This window comes from Lissotriton helveticus, chromosome 12 (genome assembly GCF_964261635.1).
Source record: "Lissotriton helveticus chromosome 12, aLisHel1.1, whole genome shotgun sequence".
Classification (NCBI taxonomy): domain Eukaryota; kingdom Metazoa; phylum Chordata; class Amphibia; order Caudata; family Salamandridae; genus Lissotriton; species Lissotriton helveticus.
Window position 1 is genome coordinate 655151356 of NC_136073.1, and position 17651 is coordinate 655169006.

Genomic DNA, 17651 nt, shown 5'->3' on the forward strand with positions numbered 1-17651 from the left:
ACACTCAGCCACCTCAGTGTCATGCCATGTACATTGTCATGGTGATTGCACTGCAGCCATGCTACTGGTCATGTTGTGTCTCTAGCATTGTCAGTGTGGATGACGCATGTGCATGTTTTCTGTGTTTCACACATGTGCATGTGTTGGTACTTGTTGATGTGTTGTGTGGGTGCCCCTATGGGCACATGGGGTACGTGGGACTACTTGATGTTTATGTGTGTGCCATTGTGCCCGTCTCCCCTGTCCAACCACTCCCTGGTCGGTGTTTTCTTGGGTATTCATCCGTGGGGATTGGGGGGTACATGTTGTCCTCTGCAGTGGCTCAGGGTGCATTCGTCGTACTACGCAGTCGATTTTCTTTTTGGTTGCCAATTCCGTCTGCTGTTTTTGTGCTATAGGCACATCGCATATTTTTCCGCGTTGGGGCTTGTGTTTTTATTTCCGTCGTGTTGGTTGTATTGCGGACATTGGCAGTGTTGTGAATTCCACGTTAACACTGGGTCATTTTCCCACAAGGGACTGCGATGTGTAAAGGTGCGTTAGCATTTTGTGGTGATATTTAGCAATTGTTTTGCATTACAAATCTTCATGAACGCAGTCATAACATTGGATAGATGGTTAAAATGTGACTTCTGATTAGGGGACTTGAACTCTGCAAAAAGCCTTTATGTGATTAGATTCAGGTGATGCTGGTACCTGGGTTCAAATGTACTGGGATCTGCTGTAAGACTGGCAAAGGGCTGAATGTTGGGAGTGGTTAGTACTCTAGGTCAATGACAGTGACAATACACAAACACAGATATGTGATTGGACAATGTTGGTTTAAAAATATTGACTTCATGTTATTAGCTGGCACCTAAAGTCAAACATAGTGGAGTTTCCTCAAACAACAGGGGGTGACTGGATCTCGGGTAATGTTGCTCAGTGGTCTGACAGGTATCAGGATCTACAAGGATAGTTATGTGATTAATCCTGGATGGGCTTTGTCACACGTGTGGATGAACAATGGCCATTCAGAAATGCGAACCTTTGTTTGACTCTTAATGCTTTATAGAGTGTCTTATCTCTATTTCCGGTTTCATACAGGCTGCTCTGAACATGCTCACTAAGTGCCAGTCATTGGGGTACAAACCAGATGGCATCCTGTGCACCGCCATCCATCCTGGCTGGGTCCAGACTGACCTCGGAGGACCAGGGGTAGGTACAAATGCGCTTGTGTGTACTGAGAGGTGTCAGGCAAACTAAACACACAAATTGTTTCGAAGCTCATGTAATAACCTTCCCATGTTTTAAAGGCTACTATTTTTCGCCATCATACTTACCATCATCACCACAGGTTCTCTGACCCATGGAGCTGACACAGAGTGCGCTCCTTCAGATGTGTAGACATGAAGGGGCTCATTTATGGCGTCACTTTTACGCCGCTGGTGCGTCACTTTTTGTGACGCACCAGCGGAGTAAGAAATGTGCCTTGTTGCACCATATTTACAAAGTGATGCATCTAGGTAGATGCGTCACTTTGTAAACCCCTGTGCCACATTATACCTGCCCCAGGTATAATGTATGCAAGGGGGGCGTTTTGACGCAAGAAAGCGTCATAGAAGTGACGCAGTGAAATCTATATTTCACTGCGCCATTTCTTGGACGCTAATAGGTCAAAATTTTACGCCTGCCTAATGGCAGGCGTAAGACTGACGCAGGCACTAACAACATGGGACTTGCCCAAGTGAAAGTACACATTGCTGGAGTTGCGTCACTTTCTTGACACACTCCAGCAATGCGTCACTTTTGTGCCTACAGATACGTCAGAAATACTGACGTATCTGTAACTCCTTGCGACATGATGCGTCATATTCAGTAAGTAAGCTTTATTTCGATACAGTACATATCCTAAAAGCAATACAAAGCATCAAATAAAACAATACAATTTACATAATATAAAATACCTTCAGGTTTGATAATAAAAGCAATAAAAGCAATAAGAGCGAGATGCGCAAATAAGGGTAGCATTAACATTTGAACACCCATACGGAATATAGTTCATCAAGGGGCACTTTACTGAAGCAGCAGCTTCCTTGAGGTTCTTATACGCCAGGCCCAACCTAAAAATTTTGCCATACAACATGCAAAAAATGGGCGGGCATCTGAGCATAGTATGCGTAGGGCTTCTGAGTGTGATCTTGTTCCTAGGCTCCTACACAATGGTTTTAGCCATTTCGATCTAGGTGCTGCATAAGCCTTACACTCAAACAGTAAGTGGGCGATGGACTCAACCCTTGAAGCACAGAACGGGCAATGTGGAAGCGTTTGAAGTGGAGGTTTCCAGGTAGAGGTAAACGAGCCTAGGGGGAGCACACCCACTCTAAATTTAAAATACAGTGATCTGTCTCCAGAATTATGAATCAGGTCCAGATAGGGTTCCCTATAGGGGATCTCTTTGACCAACAAGAACTTGGCGACAGATTTGCAATGGTTGGAATTGTGTATTCTCTTATTGTGTACCCATAGCCAATACACCCTCTTCAGGAACTGCTTGGGGGGTGCGGTTTTGTTGACCCAGGCGTCACCCAAATCCAGCTCATAAAGCAGGCGTTTGACTTCCCTAAACCAGGGTATCTTACTGCAACCTGGAAGCGACAGAAGGTCTTTTAGGGCGTCAGCGTAGCTACACAATTCGGGGACGTTCCAGATCCGGGACCAGAGAAGCAAAGGTCGTAAATTAGCTTGCTCACAGATTGGGCGAGTGCCTGTATCTAACAGTAGTGGGATTGTAGGAGTACTATGGGGCAACCTCATCAAATCCTTGTGGAAATTATTTTCAAGGTGGGCCAGGGTATCAACTTTCTGTAAGCCCCACAGTTCAGCCCCATACAGGGCGGCACTCACAACCCGCGCTCTGTAGATATCTATCAATGCCCCGATTGGTTTTAAGGATGAGGCTCGCTGTTCCTTAAGCAAGGCTCCTGTGGCCCTTTTGTGAGTCAGGAATACCTTTTGGTGGTGTGCCTTCCAGCTCATGGTATCACAGAGCCGTATTCCGAGGTAATCAAATTCCCTGACTCTTTCAAGGGGGATAGAGTCTAAGGCAGGAGGGGTAACGGATTTCTTAGGAGGGTTAAGGACAAGGAATTTAGTCTTGCCTATATTTATTGCCAATCCCCTAGAGTCACAAAAAGATTTAAAACTTGTGAGCAATTTCTGAATGCCGGCAGGTGTTTTGGATATCAGAAGGGTGTCGTCCGCAAACAGGAGAGTTGGAACTTTTCTGCCCGCCAGGGTGGGTGCATCTGCTGGATGTTCCAAGAGATGCTCCACCACTCCGTTTACATAAAGAGAAAACAGAGTGGGGGCAAGCACACACCCCTGGCGGACACCCCTGTCTACTGGGATACGAGATGTTTTTTTCTCCCTGGACACCCCATCTGATCTGGGCGAAATTGTCTTCGTGGAATTTTCTGAGCAAAAGCAGCAAGTAGGGTGGTAGGCCTAGTCCATCGAGGACATTCCAAAGTAGTGCCCGTGGGACCAGGTCGAAGGCAGTACGCAAGTCTATAAAGACTAGGTACAAACTGCCCCCTCCCAGTACCACCACCTTCCAATATATCATTAGGAGACGGAATGTCTGCTCGATGGTGCCTGTCCCTGATCTGAATCCTGCCTGAAAATCAGACAGAATTTTTCCCTCGTCAACCCACTGCAGAATCCTACCCAGAACCACCTTGCCTGACGCATCGTTAGTGTCGCAGGGAGAGCGCAGTGAAAAGTGACACATCGCTGTTTTCACGCAGCAATGCGTCACTTTTCATAAATGAGGCCCGAAGAGAGGCAGATAGAGTGCAAGAAGCATGTGCTTGCCAGACCTGCTCCCTGCCATCAGTTTGATCACGTTGCAGCATGCAGATGGTTGTCTGCAGTTCATGTTGAATGTTCAAAGCATTCTGTTGATACATAGGGGACGTCACTGATGTACTGGACTTTAGCTGATGACAAGGTGTCGCACATTCTCATGCGTGGAGGGCCTAGCTAGCCGAATGTCTTTTGCTAAGACATCTAAGTATGTTCTTTTCTATTCTGTTCACCAGTTTTATAAAGCACATGGCTACCAGAAAAACAGGCTTCCCAGCGCTTGCTGAAGGGGTTAGAGTGCAGGCTTAAAGAATTAAAATTCAGGAAAAAGATACGTTTTAAGTTTTTTCCTAAAAACCATCAAATTATTCTCCATTCTAAGATTGATAGGCAGAGCATTCCAATGCTTGAGTACCAGGTAGGTTAAAGACTGACCTCTGCTCCTGGCTGTCTTGATTCTTGGGACAAGGAGCAACTCACGATTGTTTGTCCCTCAAATACCATTTGGTCTGATGAATACTGGCCTGTTGCTAAAGGACGAGAGGCCCTGTATTATGCTTTGCACAATGAATAATGCTTAAAACCTTTGGGGGCATATTACCAACAAGTAGCGATAATTATCGCTATGTAGGCTTAGCGACGATTTTTTTATCGCTGTCTATCGCTGGATATGTTAGCGGAGAACACATATAATGTAAAGGGTTGTTCCTACGGTGGCCATATATTTCAATTGTTGGTGTACATCTATAAATTTCAAAGGTTGGTGACAGAAAGGAATTATTCTAAACAAGAGTTATTCAAAAAAATATACTTTATTTTTCATTTTTTTAAATTCATATAAATACTGTTTTGGATTAAAGAGTTCATAAAAAATGTATCTGTTTATTTCAAAGAGAGAAATTCTTACTTCATAATTAAGGTCAGAAATAACACAAATAAATCATAAATATACATAACAAGAAACCATATCATAAGAAAAATACCCCTTGGTAACAACCAAACCAATGAACCTACTCACATACTAGCACTGATACCACAATCAAATCACATACTCAAATGAAGAAAAGGAACTGGGTTATAGTTAGCAAGTTCACAATGCTATTGTTAGGGCCCCAAGATGTAATTTTCGGCCCTTGCAGCAGGTCTACGCGCCTTTCGGCGGCTCTAGGCCACCTTCATCAGGACCTTTTTCATCATGTTTGAACAAGTACCAGGGGATAATGAAACTTAAGGATATCCTATCGCCTGAGATTATGGAGGTGGAATCATGGGTAGGATAGAAATAGACTCACAGCATCAATACCACCGCTCACGGTGGAGTCAGAAAACGTAAAAACTTCAAAGCTTCATGTCAGCAGTTGGTAAGCACTTCATCTAATCTCAGTGGCTTTTTAATGATATCGTTTTTTTGAAGCCCAATTTAACGCAGCCGAGATGGTAATTGGGTTTCGTACTACTCAATCTTCAAGGCATGCACATTTGTAACTGGTGCCGAGATATTAAGACTCAAATTTGCTCAGCCGGCGAGGGGATTGGATTTCGTTAATTCATCATTTTGATATGCGACGAAAGTCCATACCATAGATTGCAGGTATTCCAAAATTCAGCGACCCTTGCAATTCGTGAAAACACGACGTCGACCCTCACCGTTGACGAAAACTCGACAAACCATGTTAGCGGAGAAAACATGCTATTAGCAACGTTTTTCTCCATTGTGCTAAAATATCCAGCGATAGCGGCGAAATGCGTGAATATCGCTGAGAATACAGCGATATTCACGCATTAGCGACAAAATGCTTTTAGCCATGTTATCCACCTCGCATTGGATAACATGGCTAAGAACTGGTCTGAGCAGGCGTTAGTTTTTGGTGATAGCGGGAATATTTCCATCGCTACGCCTGCCTTGCTAATAGGCGATAGCGAGGTTAGCGACTGATTTCAGTTGCTAACACGTTGGGTACGCCCACTTTGCATGTCATTAGAGATAAATATCGCTGACATGCAAAGCGGGCCCCAAACCGCTCGCTATCGCCTAAAAGCTGTCGCTAACATCAGTTAGCGACAGCTTGATAATAGAGCGATAGAATTATCGCCGCTTAGCGGCCGAAAACGTCCGCTAAACCACACACACACAACCAAGCTGCAGAGAGCCACGCACACACCTGTGTATGTATGAGGGGATCTCTGACTCTGGTGACTTTCCTCTGCCAAGTTAACAGAGGTCCATTCTCACTAACATAGATTATGTGATCAGTTGTGGGCGTTAACTCTGATGGGTACAGTTTAACTATTTTTGACCAGCAGGATCTAGTCCTTCAAATACTAACTTTAAATGGAATATGTCTCATTACAACGTGAGGCATTACATTGCGTGCTTTTACAACTCAGTACCATTACAACGCAAGTCTTTACAACGATTTGTTCTAGATGGAGCGCTGGACTTAGGAATGTTATAATTTACAATTCCAACACCAGTGTGTGCAACAGTAGGGAAGGTGTTGGAATAGTAAATTATACTGTTCCTTAGTTTAGATCGCCATCTAGAGCAAGTCGTTGTAACGACTTGCGTTGTAATGGTACTGTGTTGTAACAACACGGTCAATGTAACGACACGTTGTAAAGGTAACGCAATGTGATGACCATGTCGTAAAGGTTGTTTCCCCTTTAAATGTGATGCTATTTACTTTGATGTGTCTATCCACATGTGTTTTTAAAATTCCGATTTCCCATTTAGTTTCCCCAAACAAGAAATAGAGAGGCGCTCATTTCTGCTTAAATTATACATATCTGAATAAATATGGCTGTCTCAGTGTAATGCAGGACCAATTAGCCCATCATTTTGTATTCTGAAATACTCTTGAAGTGCCAATAATTGCACCACCCCAGTAAAAATACCTTTAAATCCTGTGCATGTTTTAGCCAATGTTGCTGGGCCAATGTAATTCAAATTAATCATTTGCATCACATTAAACGTTTGGAAAGTAATCAATGAGATAACCAAGACCTTCTGTCAAATTATCATTTTTTTTTTATTTCAGTAAGTTTTAATAGCAATTTTTTGTTAAACAAACAGAATACAGAGATTATACTTTTGCCAAAACAATGGTATTGTGAGTTGCATGACTAGGTGTCTGTGTACATAACAGTGTACAAGATATGGATTCGTACAGAAAAGGGCTGAACACAGGTACATGTCACAAATTACAAATTAGAAAATGAGAATCTATAATTATTGTGAAATGAATGGTGGATCTTTTATGAGCTATAAACAGTTCTGTCGGGTGAACGAAATCTCCTCAAGGGGAATTGTAAAATAATGTTTTTCATTAAACATTAAAAGAGCCTATAAATGATCCCTCAACACGCAGGAAGACTGCAGACAAGACAGGAGCTGCTGCTGTTTATTTTAAATAAAGCCATGATTGGGCCAAGAGGACTACAATTGAAGGAGGGTAATATTAACCCCATCACCACATCGAGTGAACCCCGGCTGGGGTCTGGGATGTCATGTTACATAATTAATAGATACCGTTTGGGACATGCCATGTGTGACTTTCTTTTGAATACATTTAAGGCTGCCCCTTGGTCTTTTTTAGTCCTGAGCAAGACCTGCCATGATGTATAGTAAATAGCACTTGGTCACAGGGTCAAAACGTTGGCAAAATTACGTTATGTCCTATGTCAGCTATCCTTGGAATATGTAAAGAAAATATAAGGATACACTGAACAAAACATTTTTTGGGACATTTTGATTATATGTGGTTCCAAGGTCTCCTGTTTCTGTATATGATCACCAAGAGATTTGTGATTTTCCCTATGTATATGGTAATGGGATACTTTGTTTTTTATGTTCTCTGGACAGCCGTTGAAAAGAGAAATATGAAAAGAGATAGATGTACATGTTTTGCTATATGAAAAATAATATATTTAAAACAAGTTAATGGTTGTGTTGTATCAGTGGTTTTTGTAAATCCTTTTTCTCTAAAGATTTGTGTTTTTTGAGTAGAAGTTTCACACGCTTTAGGGAATATTAATAGGTCTTTTTAATGAAAAACATTATTTTACAATTCCCCTTGAGGAGATTTCGTTCACCTGACAGAACTGTTTGTAGGTCATAAATGCATACTCACGTTCTGAGGGACACCGGGTATCCCCAATATATTTCAGGGTGAATGTTGCATCTGGCAGGAAATTACATGTTGAAAGACATAACACCTCTTCAAATGTATGAAAACACAGTAATAAGTAGGATAGCAAGTGTAGAGTGTAGAAACAGAGGAGGTTAAAAGCTTAGTGAGATAGCGGGATATAAGTGACAGCGTAAGGAAAGTCACCAAGTGAGGGTAAGGCTCATATGAATCTGTGTACCTTTGATATTTTAGTGTGCCAAAGCAGTACTCATGAATTTGTCCAAGGAGCCCCATCATTTTGTATGTGCTTATAAGATAGATAACCCACACCCACCAGGTATGATACATAATTTAATGACAATAACTTTGATTATGATTGTGAGAAGTAGATATAAAACAGGCAAGTCTGCATCCAACCAGTTAGGGGGGGATAGGAGCAGCAAATGTGCCAAGTGCAGTAGTGGGAAAATCAAGTACAATAGATAGATTGCAAATGCTGTTGAGCTGCACCTGGAATGTAGGGTGTAAGCCATTTGAATGAGAACAGCATGTGTTCAATAGTGCTTTTCGAATCTTGCCAAATCCAGAACAGGTCTGTGTCTAGTAGGTTTAGTCTGAATAGTTTCTTTGGAGTTCAGTAAAGTAAATGTGTCACACAAAGTATACTTTGAGTGAGTGAGAGAATTAATTTATTCTGAAGTGTACAGCTACAAATTGAGGTCCAAGTGGTAGTTGATGGTGGGATTCTGTCAATGTTCTTGAAGTATTTAGTCAATTTATTTTGAATCCTGTTAGAATGAAGTATTAACCTTGGTCCTTTTTTTAACTTAAAGCGGTGGGACCTAAACATAGCCCATTTGGTAGGTTCATTAGAAATGCAGGTTGTGAGAGAGGGCCAAGTTTAAATATCTTTACATTAATGTGCAAGAAATATAGAACTCGGGCATATTAGCAACAAATAGCCATATTTATTGCGAAATGAGCTTAGCTAATATTTTTTTTATCGCTGCGCATCACCGGATATTATCGCTAAGATAACGTGCTATTAGCAACGTTTATCTCAAAAGCGATAAAATATTCGGCTATAGCGGCTCAATGCGTGAATATCGCTGGAAATACAGCGATATTCAGTCATTAACGCTAATAGGGACATGGATATACAGGTTAAGAAGTGGTCTGAGCAGGCGTTAGGTTTTGGCGTTATTCGTGCTTAGCGCAAAGTTTTTTATCGCTTCGCCTGCCTTGCTAATAGGCGATAGCTGTGTTAGCGACTGCTTTCAGTCGCCAACAGGTTGGGTTACGCCCACTTTGCATGTCATTAGCAATAAATATCGCTGACCTGCAAAGCGGGCCCCAAACCGGTAGCTATCGCCTACAACCTGTCGCTAACTGTTGTTAGCGACAGCTTGCTAATAGGGCGATAAAATTATCGCCGCTTTAGCGGGAAAAAGTCCCGCTAAAGCGCCGATAATGCCCTTGCTAATATGCCCCTAAGTGTTCGGAAGAGAAAATTTGTCTTGAAGGTTAGCGAATGGGAGAGGTTCATACTAAGGGATATACCATTGGATGCTCAGATGACGAAAAATGAAGAGGATTCAGGTGTCTGAGTTAGTTTCTTACACCATAACGACAAGCCAGTGGATTTATTGATGAACTGTGACCTAAGCTTATTAATTCATTTTAATGTCTTGGTAGTGTCTCCCAGAATTTGATGTGAGTTGTCAAACTTGTGATCCAACATAGTTAAAATGGCAATCATGGGAAAAGTAGAGCATAATTGTTGTTCATTTTTAAGCCACGGTTGATTTATGGACTGCCTACCCGAAGCCACTGTGCACCTTCGGTAGCAAGGAATGCCATTTGGTAGGTGTACTAGTTTGGGATATTACCATCTCCCTGGCACTTTTTAAGGTATACGTTTTTAAAATTGGTTCTGGTTTTCTTGTTGCTCCAAAGGAAGTCTACAGTGATTTTGTGGATGGAGTTTAAAAAAGAGTTCGAAAGAAAGTTTGCCAATAAACTGGAAAGAAAGTTTATTACTGGGGTAATCGTTATCTTCAAAGTTTCATATCTAGCTCACCAGGAGATATGTATGGAGGACCAGAAAGACAATAGAGCTTTAACCTTCTTAAAGTTTTTTCCCTATTTTATTTCACTGATTTTGAGAACTTCTGTTAAACTATGGGGCATATGCACAAGCCCCTGTCACCACCACAACGTCACTTTATACGATGTTTTGGTGGCGATAGGGGCAGTGCCTTATTTACAAGGCAGCGTTAAGCCACTTAACGTGGCTTAACGCTGCCTTGTAAATAAGGCCCCCTTTCACTCTATGCTTAGCTTGAAAGGGGTGGGCAGTGGGTGTTGCCATGGGCATTCCACTGCAACACCCATTGATTTTGACGCTGCCCCCTATTTACAAGGGCAGCTTAAATAGGATGCAGCGCCAAAATTAAGAACAGGGAAATCCTTTTCTTAAGTTGCCGAAACAAGGAGAAAGACATTATTTCTCCATGTTTTTACTTTTTCCATTTGTGCTGCATTTGCAGCACACATGGAAAAAGTCAAATGCCTTCCTGTACATAAACAATCTTAAAAATAGAAATGGCATTTTATGACTTCCAAGTGTGCTGCATTAAGCAGCACACATAGAAGTGACAAAATGGCATTCAAAGATTGTTTACGTAGACGAAGGGGGACCTTCCTGTACATAAACAATCTTCTCCTGCATGCACACAGACACCCTTGTACTATGGTGCAAGTGTGACTGCATTGGCCCTACACTGCTAAGTGTTGCTCCAGTGCGGGGGAAACGCACGGGTGCACCATATCGTTGTAAATGTGGCGCAACCTTGGGTTTCCGAAGTGGTGGAGTGAGGCATTAAGCCATGACGGCTAACACCTCACTCTGCCACTTCCTTGAACATATGCCTAAGCATTTGATATATTTTGATTGCCAATGTAGTCAAGTGTTACCATTACAATCAGGTAGGCAAATGGGATTAAGGGGCAGAACCTCTATATTATCAGTATTAAAAGAATAGCCAGAAAATCTTGGGGATTGTTCAGAATGGCTGGGAAAGCAGTGTCGGCTTCTTCAGTGAAGATCAAAATATCATCTACGTAAGCGGGCATTTTGAAACATGAGTTATTGAAAGTAAAGCCCTTGATGTCAGGGCAATTGTTTAGTAAATTAGGTGGGGGGGGTTTGCCAGGAGAAAGGGATCACTGACAGAATATCGACAACAAAAATGTCGAGGTACAAAAATATCAGGACAAAAATATAGTTGTCCAGAAAATCAAAGTCCTATCTACATACAATATTGAGAAAAAAAATAGTTGTTTAAAATATCGTGTTTTTTTAATGTTTAAAAAATAATGTAAAATAAAGTCAATAATGCATATAATTAAAAAAACAGTTAGAATTATTAGAAAATGAAATTATAAATAATAAATATAATGTTAAAAATAATTGAACATACATATATAAAATATAATTTATTAGTTTACTTAATAATATTAACACATAATTATTATAAACAATTATCAAATATTAGAAACATATTAAAAATTATAAATACATATATATATATATACATATAACAGTAAAATTAAAATAAAATATATACACAATAATTTAAAATATTAAAACATTTTTAATCTTTTACAATTACATTTGACATTACATTAACAGCAACAGTAGGGAAAATGTTGGATATCGGAGGGGATAAAATTACTATTCTCACTCCAGGGAGTGCAAGAGTAGGGAAAGTGTTGGATAGCGGTGGGGAATAATTTACTATTCCCACTCCAGGGAGTGCAAAAGTATGGAAAGTGTTGGATAGCGTAGGGGAATAATTTACTATTCCCAGTCGAGTAAGTACAGCATTAAGGAAAGTGTTGGATAGCGTAGAGGTAATTATTACTATTCCCACTCCAGAGATAGCCACAGCATAGGGGTAAAATTACTATTCCCACTCCAGCAGGAAGAACTGTAGGGAAAATGTTGGATAGCGGAGTGGAATACTTTACTATTCCCACTCCAAAGAGTGCAACAGTAAAGAAATGTTGGATATCGGAAGAGTTATAATTACTATTCCCACTTCAACAAGTGCAACAGTAGGGTAAGTTTTGGATAGCAAAGGGGAATAATGTACTATTCCCACTCCAGCGAGTGCAACAGTAGTGAAAGTGTTGGATAGCAGAGGGGATACAATTACTATTCCCAGTCCAGCAAGTGCAATAGTAGGGAAAGTGTTGGATAGCTGAGAGGAATAATTTACTATTCCCACTTCAGCAAGTGCAACAGTAGGGAAAGTGTTGGATTGCATAGGGGAATAATTTACTATTCCCACTCAAGCAATAAAATTAAAATAAATTAACAAACAATTAATGTAAACAAATTTACCTCCTACCATATTCCCCTTTAAATTACGCCAGTGTTCGATTTGGGATAGGGGTTGAGAGCACTGATTCCTTTGCTGTCGGAAGAGGTGTAAGGCAGGGCTGTATCCTGCCACTTTTCTTTTTACCTTGTATATTAATAACTTAGACCGGGTTCTGAGAGATGAGTGCCAGGACCTCCCGGCGGTAGGTAAGCGCCCACTTCCTGTGCTCATGTATGCGGATGACGTGGTGCTTGTGGCCCGCACTCCAAATAGTCTCCAGAAGGTATTATCTAGTTTTGTGAACTATATGTCCAACTTGGGCCTTACAGTAAACGCCTCCAAAACATTCATTTTAAAATGTGGCCCACAGAGCAAACAGTGTGGCTCGTTCTTCTTAGAGAAGAATCGTCTAGACTGCGCCAATACCTTTTCATACTTGGGGGTCTTATTTGATCATACTGGCATGTGGACACAGGCTGCTAATCTAAGGAGACTGTTGATCTCAAAGTCACTGGCAGCCCTGGTTAATTTTAGCAAGAAATTGGGCAGACGCCCTCCCTCAGAAATACTTCAGATTTACAAGGCTAAATGTGTTGCAATAGCGACCTATGGAGCGGGTATTTGGGGGCATGTAAATGTGACATCTTTACAGAGGGCTGAAAACAGATTTCTCAGATACCTGCTTGCCATCCCGGTTAGTGTCTCTACTTTCAATTGCCACTCGGAGTTAGGTATATCTTATATAGCGGATGTCATTGGCATTCAACCAATCCTCCTCTGGCATCATATTTGGACTTCAGAGAAGACCATTTTAAATTGTCAAATGATTACTTATTGTCTGTGGGTTAGATGGGGTATCACATATAAGTTGGCTCAGGTATGTCAAGGAATTCCCTTGTAAATTAGTACATCAAGAATATTTTGATAACCCTAATACCTTGAATAAAGTAAATAGGAAAGTTTTTAAACTTAGCTGTTTACAATATTTTGAAAATATTAGATTAATTACAGAGATATTAAAAAACTCTGTTCTTGCTCACCAAAATATCCTGACTACTTTTAAGATTCAGTTGTATTTAAATTTTGTATTCTCTGATTTCGAAAGACTTTATTAACACATCTCAGGATGGGCATTGTCCATAGGTCGCTTAGCTTTCCAGTAATTAACGACTGGTCTAGGCAGCTGTCTAACTGCCCATGCGATGATATGTTAGCACATTCCACCATGCATGTTTTATTCTTTTGTAAATTATATACAGTCCAGAGAAAAAGGTGGATTCTCCCGCTGCTTAGAACACTAGGCCTGCGACAATGCCGTCCTGCATTCATAGTCATACAATCCCTTGGTGAAGAATTTGTAATTTTATCTGTTTCGTTGTTTTTAAAATCTGCTTTCAAGTGTAGAAAAACTATCCTGTTGTAAGATTTTTTTCACTGTAAAACTTATCCCATAATTTTGTGGTTGCCCGTCTTTCTGTAATGTGTGATTTTACTGTTTTATAAATTTGCTTTTATGATTATTTTATAATCGAATAAAGCTTAACTTAACTGACTGATTGACACCAACTATATTGTGAAACATAACACTATTAACATAATTAATTAATGATTAATTAATGAAAATGAACAAGCAATTTAAAAACAATCAATAATAAATTAATTCACACTATTTTTTTGTTTAAGGAGAAACAGAAACAAAGAGAAAAAAATTATCAAAGCAGTGAACAAATTACAAATAATATATAACAATCAATGTATAAATGTAGGATGAAAAATTAATAGATGAGAGAAAAAGAAAAGAAAAAAGAAGGGGAGGGAAAGTAAACATAAAAGAGAAATAAGAAGTAAATGATTAGAAATCAAATAGGAGAGGAGGGAGAAGAAGTAGTTGTAAGATGTAAAAGGTAACCAGCGAAGATCAGATTATATTTTCCTGGAGAGAATGGAAGAGGAAATATTAGCAATTCTGTGTTCATCACAAAAAAAGCTCAACCAAGTCAATGTGATCATTTAAAATTATCTTTCCAACATGACAAAATAACTTTGAATGCTAATGCAATAAATAGGTCAAACAATATAGAAATAGGAGTAGAGACATCCATACCAGGTGAAGAGGAACCTAGAAAAACATTTTGCAATGATAACGTAATATGACATATAAAGATTTTCATGCATGTAGACCAAATATATTGCCAAAAAGTTAATACATTAGAACAATCATAAAGTTGATGTCTTAAGGTACAGGTGCATTCGTAACAAGACCAGCACAAAGGCGAAGAGCTGGGGGAAAACTTGGATATGAAAACAGGAGTAATAGAACTGCTCTAATGTAAATGAGTTATAAGAGCAGCTACATAAATATTGAATAACTTAGACTATAATTTATCCCAAACAGAGACAGGAAACAATAAGGATACGTCTTTATCCAAAGCTAGTTCTGTCAGAGATTTAGGTATTTCAGTAACATGCAATAACAATAACTTATAAAGTGAGCGGCTTTAGGTTGAGAAATACTATAAAGCGGTGTTGATGGAATAAGTGAGGGGGAGACATTGGGGAAATTATGAGAAGCTAAGTAAGATTGCAAAGCAATTGAAATTAAAAAGTATTCATGAAGAAACTTGTCAGGTAAAAGATAGTGCAATTGTAATTCAGAGAAGGGAATAATAGAATTTTGGTGAATCAATTGATGAACAAAAATAATACCCTTCTCCTTCCAACGTTTGTAATAGAATGATTTACATTCATATTAGACACATTTATTATACCAGATAGTAGAGGATAAAAAACATTGAAACGGATCTAGGTCATCAGAAAATATATTATATAGTAAATTTTGGGAATATTCTAAAATAGGGTTATTAAATAGAAAGGTGCAATTAGACATGTATAATATATTACGAAAAGAAAAATCCTTTAATGAGGAGCGTTCAAAAATAATCCATCTGAGTATAAGGATATCAGCAAATTCATAAGATAGGGCAAAAAAAGGTCTAATCAAAAATGCAGAGTGATAAACTTTAAAGTCAGGAAAACACACACCTCCTTCAAATTTGGGGCGTTTAAGTTTCATAGGAGCAATGCATGGGCATTTTTTTATTCCATAAAAACTTTGTACAAATAGAATTAATTTGTGGAAAATATGAAATGGGGAATCAAAAAGGTAACATAGATAATGTATAGAGAACATGAGGCACAATCATAATTTTGATAGCATCTACTCTACCCCACCATGACAAGTGAAGAGGGGACCAAGAAAGTAGGAGTGACTGAATTTTGGTAATTAGTGCATTAAACGTGTATCTAATTGTAGTAGACAAAGTAGCAGAAAACCAAATACCAAGGTATTTGATTTTTGTGGGACACCAAGTATAATTAGTTTAATTTAACATATATAGCTAGTACATAGAATTCAGAGGTAAAATGTCTGTTTTAGAAAAGTTCAATTTATATCCAGAAATACTAGAATATAACTGAACCTCATCCAGAAAATGGGGAAGGGAAGTGTGGGAATTAGACATATATATCAATATATCGTCAGCATAAGCTGACATTTTGGTTTCTATGGAATTATGTGTGAAGCCAGAAATATGTGTATTAACCCAAATACGTTCAAGGAAGGGTTCAAGACATAAAACAAATAATAAAGGGAGATAGGGTACAACCCTGACGTGTACCCCTAAATAAAGAAAAACATTTGAGAAGAAGTTATTTACAAAAATTCTGGAAAGGGACAAGAATATAACAATTTAATATAAGAAATGAAAGTTGGACCAAAACCAAACCATTGAAGTGTTTTGAACATAAATTGCCAATTAATTCAATCAAAAGCCTTTTCAGCATCTAAGGACAACACTGAAAATGGGGATTTAAATGTTTCCCAAAGGAAATAACATTAGCAAACATTCAAGCATTGTCCGCAGCCAATCTGCCCTTAACAAAACCAGCTTGATCAGTTTTAACCAATAATGGGATAATAGTCTCAATACGAGAAGCGAGAATTTTAGCGAATATCTTACAGTCATAGTTAATTATTGATATGGCACGATAGTTTTTACATAGTGAGTGATCCTTATCGGGCTTGGGAATAAGAACGATCAAGGCTTCCATAAAGGAACCAGAGGCTTTAGATTCAACAATGAGTAAATTAAAAAGAGCCAAAAGTTTGGGAACAAAAATAGAGGAAAAAGTAGAATAACATTAAACAGAAAGGCCATCAGGACCTGGTGCTTTTGATTTTTTAAAAGATTTAATGGCATGAGTTATCTCTTTAAGAGTAACCTCTTTTTCTAATAAGTCAAATTCATCATGTAAGGAAGGGGGAGTGGGAAGACCTGTAAAAAAGGTATTTAAATTTTGATTAGAGGGATTCGTAACATCAGAATAAAGTGATTGGTAGTATTCGTGAAATATACTCGCAATATCCTCATCCAAGGATGCTAGGTTTTTTGATGATTCATTTAAAATGGGTCCAATATACTTACGTTCAGATCTGATTTTTAAATAATTAGCCAGCATCTTACTAGCTTTAAGTTCACCCCCATGATATTTAGATTTAATTTTAAGAAGGACATTGCAGGCTTCAACTATAGCAAGTTTGTTAAGTTCAGATTTGGCCTTAATCAATTCATGAAGAGTAGAGGAAGATTTATAAGTAAAATAAGTGTGTTCAATAATTTGAGTTGTTGTAGTAAAGATGTATATTTATTTCATCCAATTTTCATTTTTTTTTTGCTACATATGAAATAGTAAAGGCACGGAAAGAGGCCTTAAAGGCATCTCGATTATAAGAAATAGAAGTATCGGAGGGGTTATTACATTTGAAAAATGTGTTAATAAAAGCAGTGGCTTCAATAATAAAAATGCTATCTGCTAATAGAAAATTATTAAGCTTCCAACAACCAAATTTGGGAGAACTTAGGGAAAGGTCCATAACCGTAAGGACGGGTGCATGATCAGAAATAAAAATAGATCCAATCTCCAAGGATTGAATAGATGGGAGTAGGAATTTACTAACCAATATATAATCAATTCTAGACCGAGTTTGATGAACATTGGAGAAAAAAGTAAATTCAAGGGAATCAGGGTTACTAGTCTTCCAAACATCATATAATGAACAAGAGGCAATGGCAGATTGAAAAGCTTTATGGGATTTGTCTGGATTAAATTTACACTTAGATTGTCTGTTAACGAAAGGATCTATCCATTGATTAAAGTCACCAGCAACAATAATATTCGGACAATCAATGGAAGATAGTAACATTTTAATGCCATTCCAAAATTATGC

General features: G+C 38.9%; 1 protein-coding gene across 1 annotated transcript in view; it reads left to right on the plus strand.

Moving 5' to 3' along the window:
* LOC144798086 (uncharacterized) overlaps positions 1 to 17651 on the plus strand; it is a 613288-nt gene that overhangs the window by 409975 nt on the left and 185662 nt on the right. Inside the window, exon 7 of the mRNA XM_078668856.1 lies at positions 1087 to 1197. Within this exon, the coding sequence (XP_078524982.1) occupies positions 1087 to 1197 (111 nt within the window). The remainder of the gene's footprint in view (positions 1 to 1086; positions 1198 to 17651) is intronic.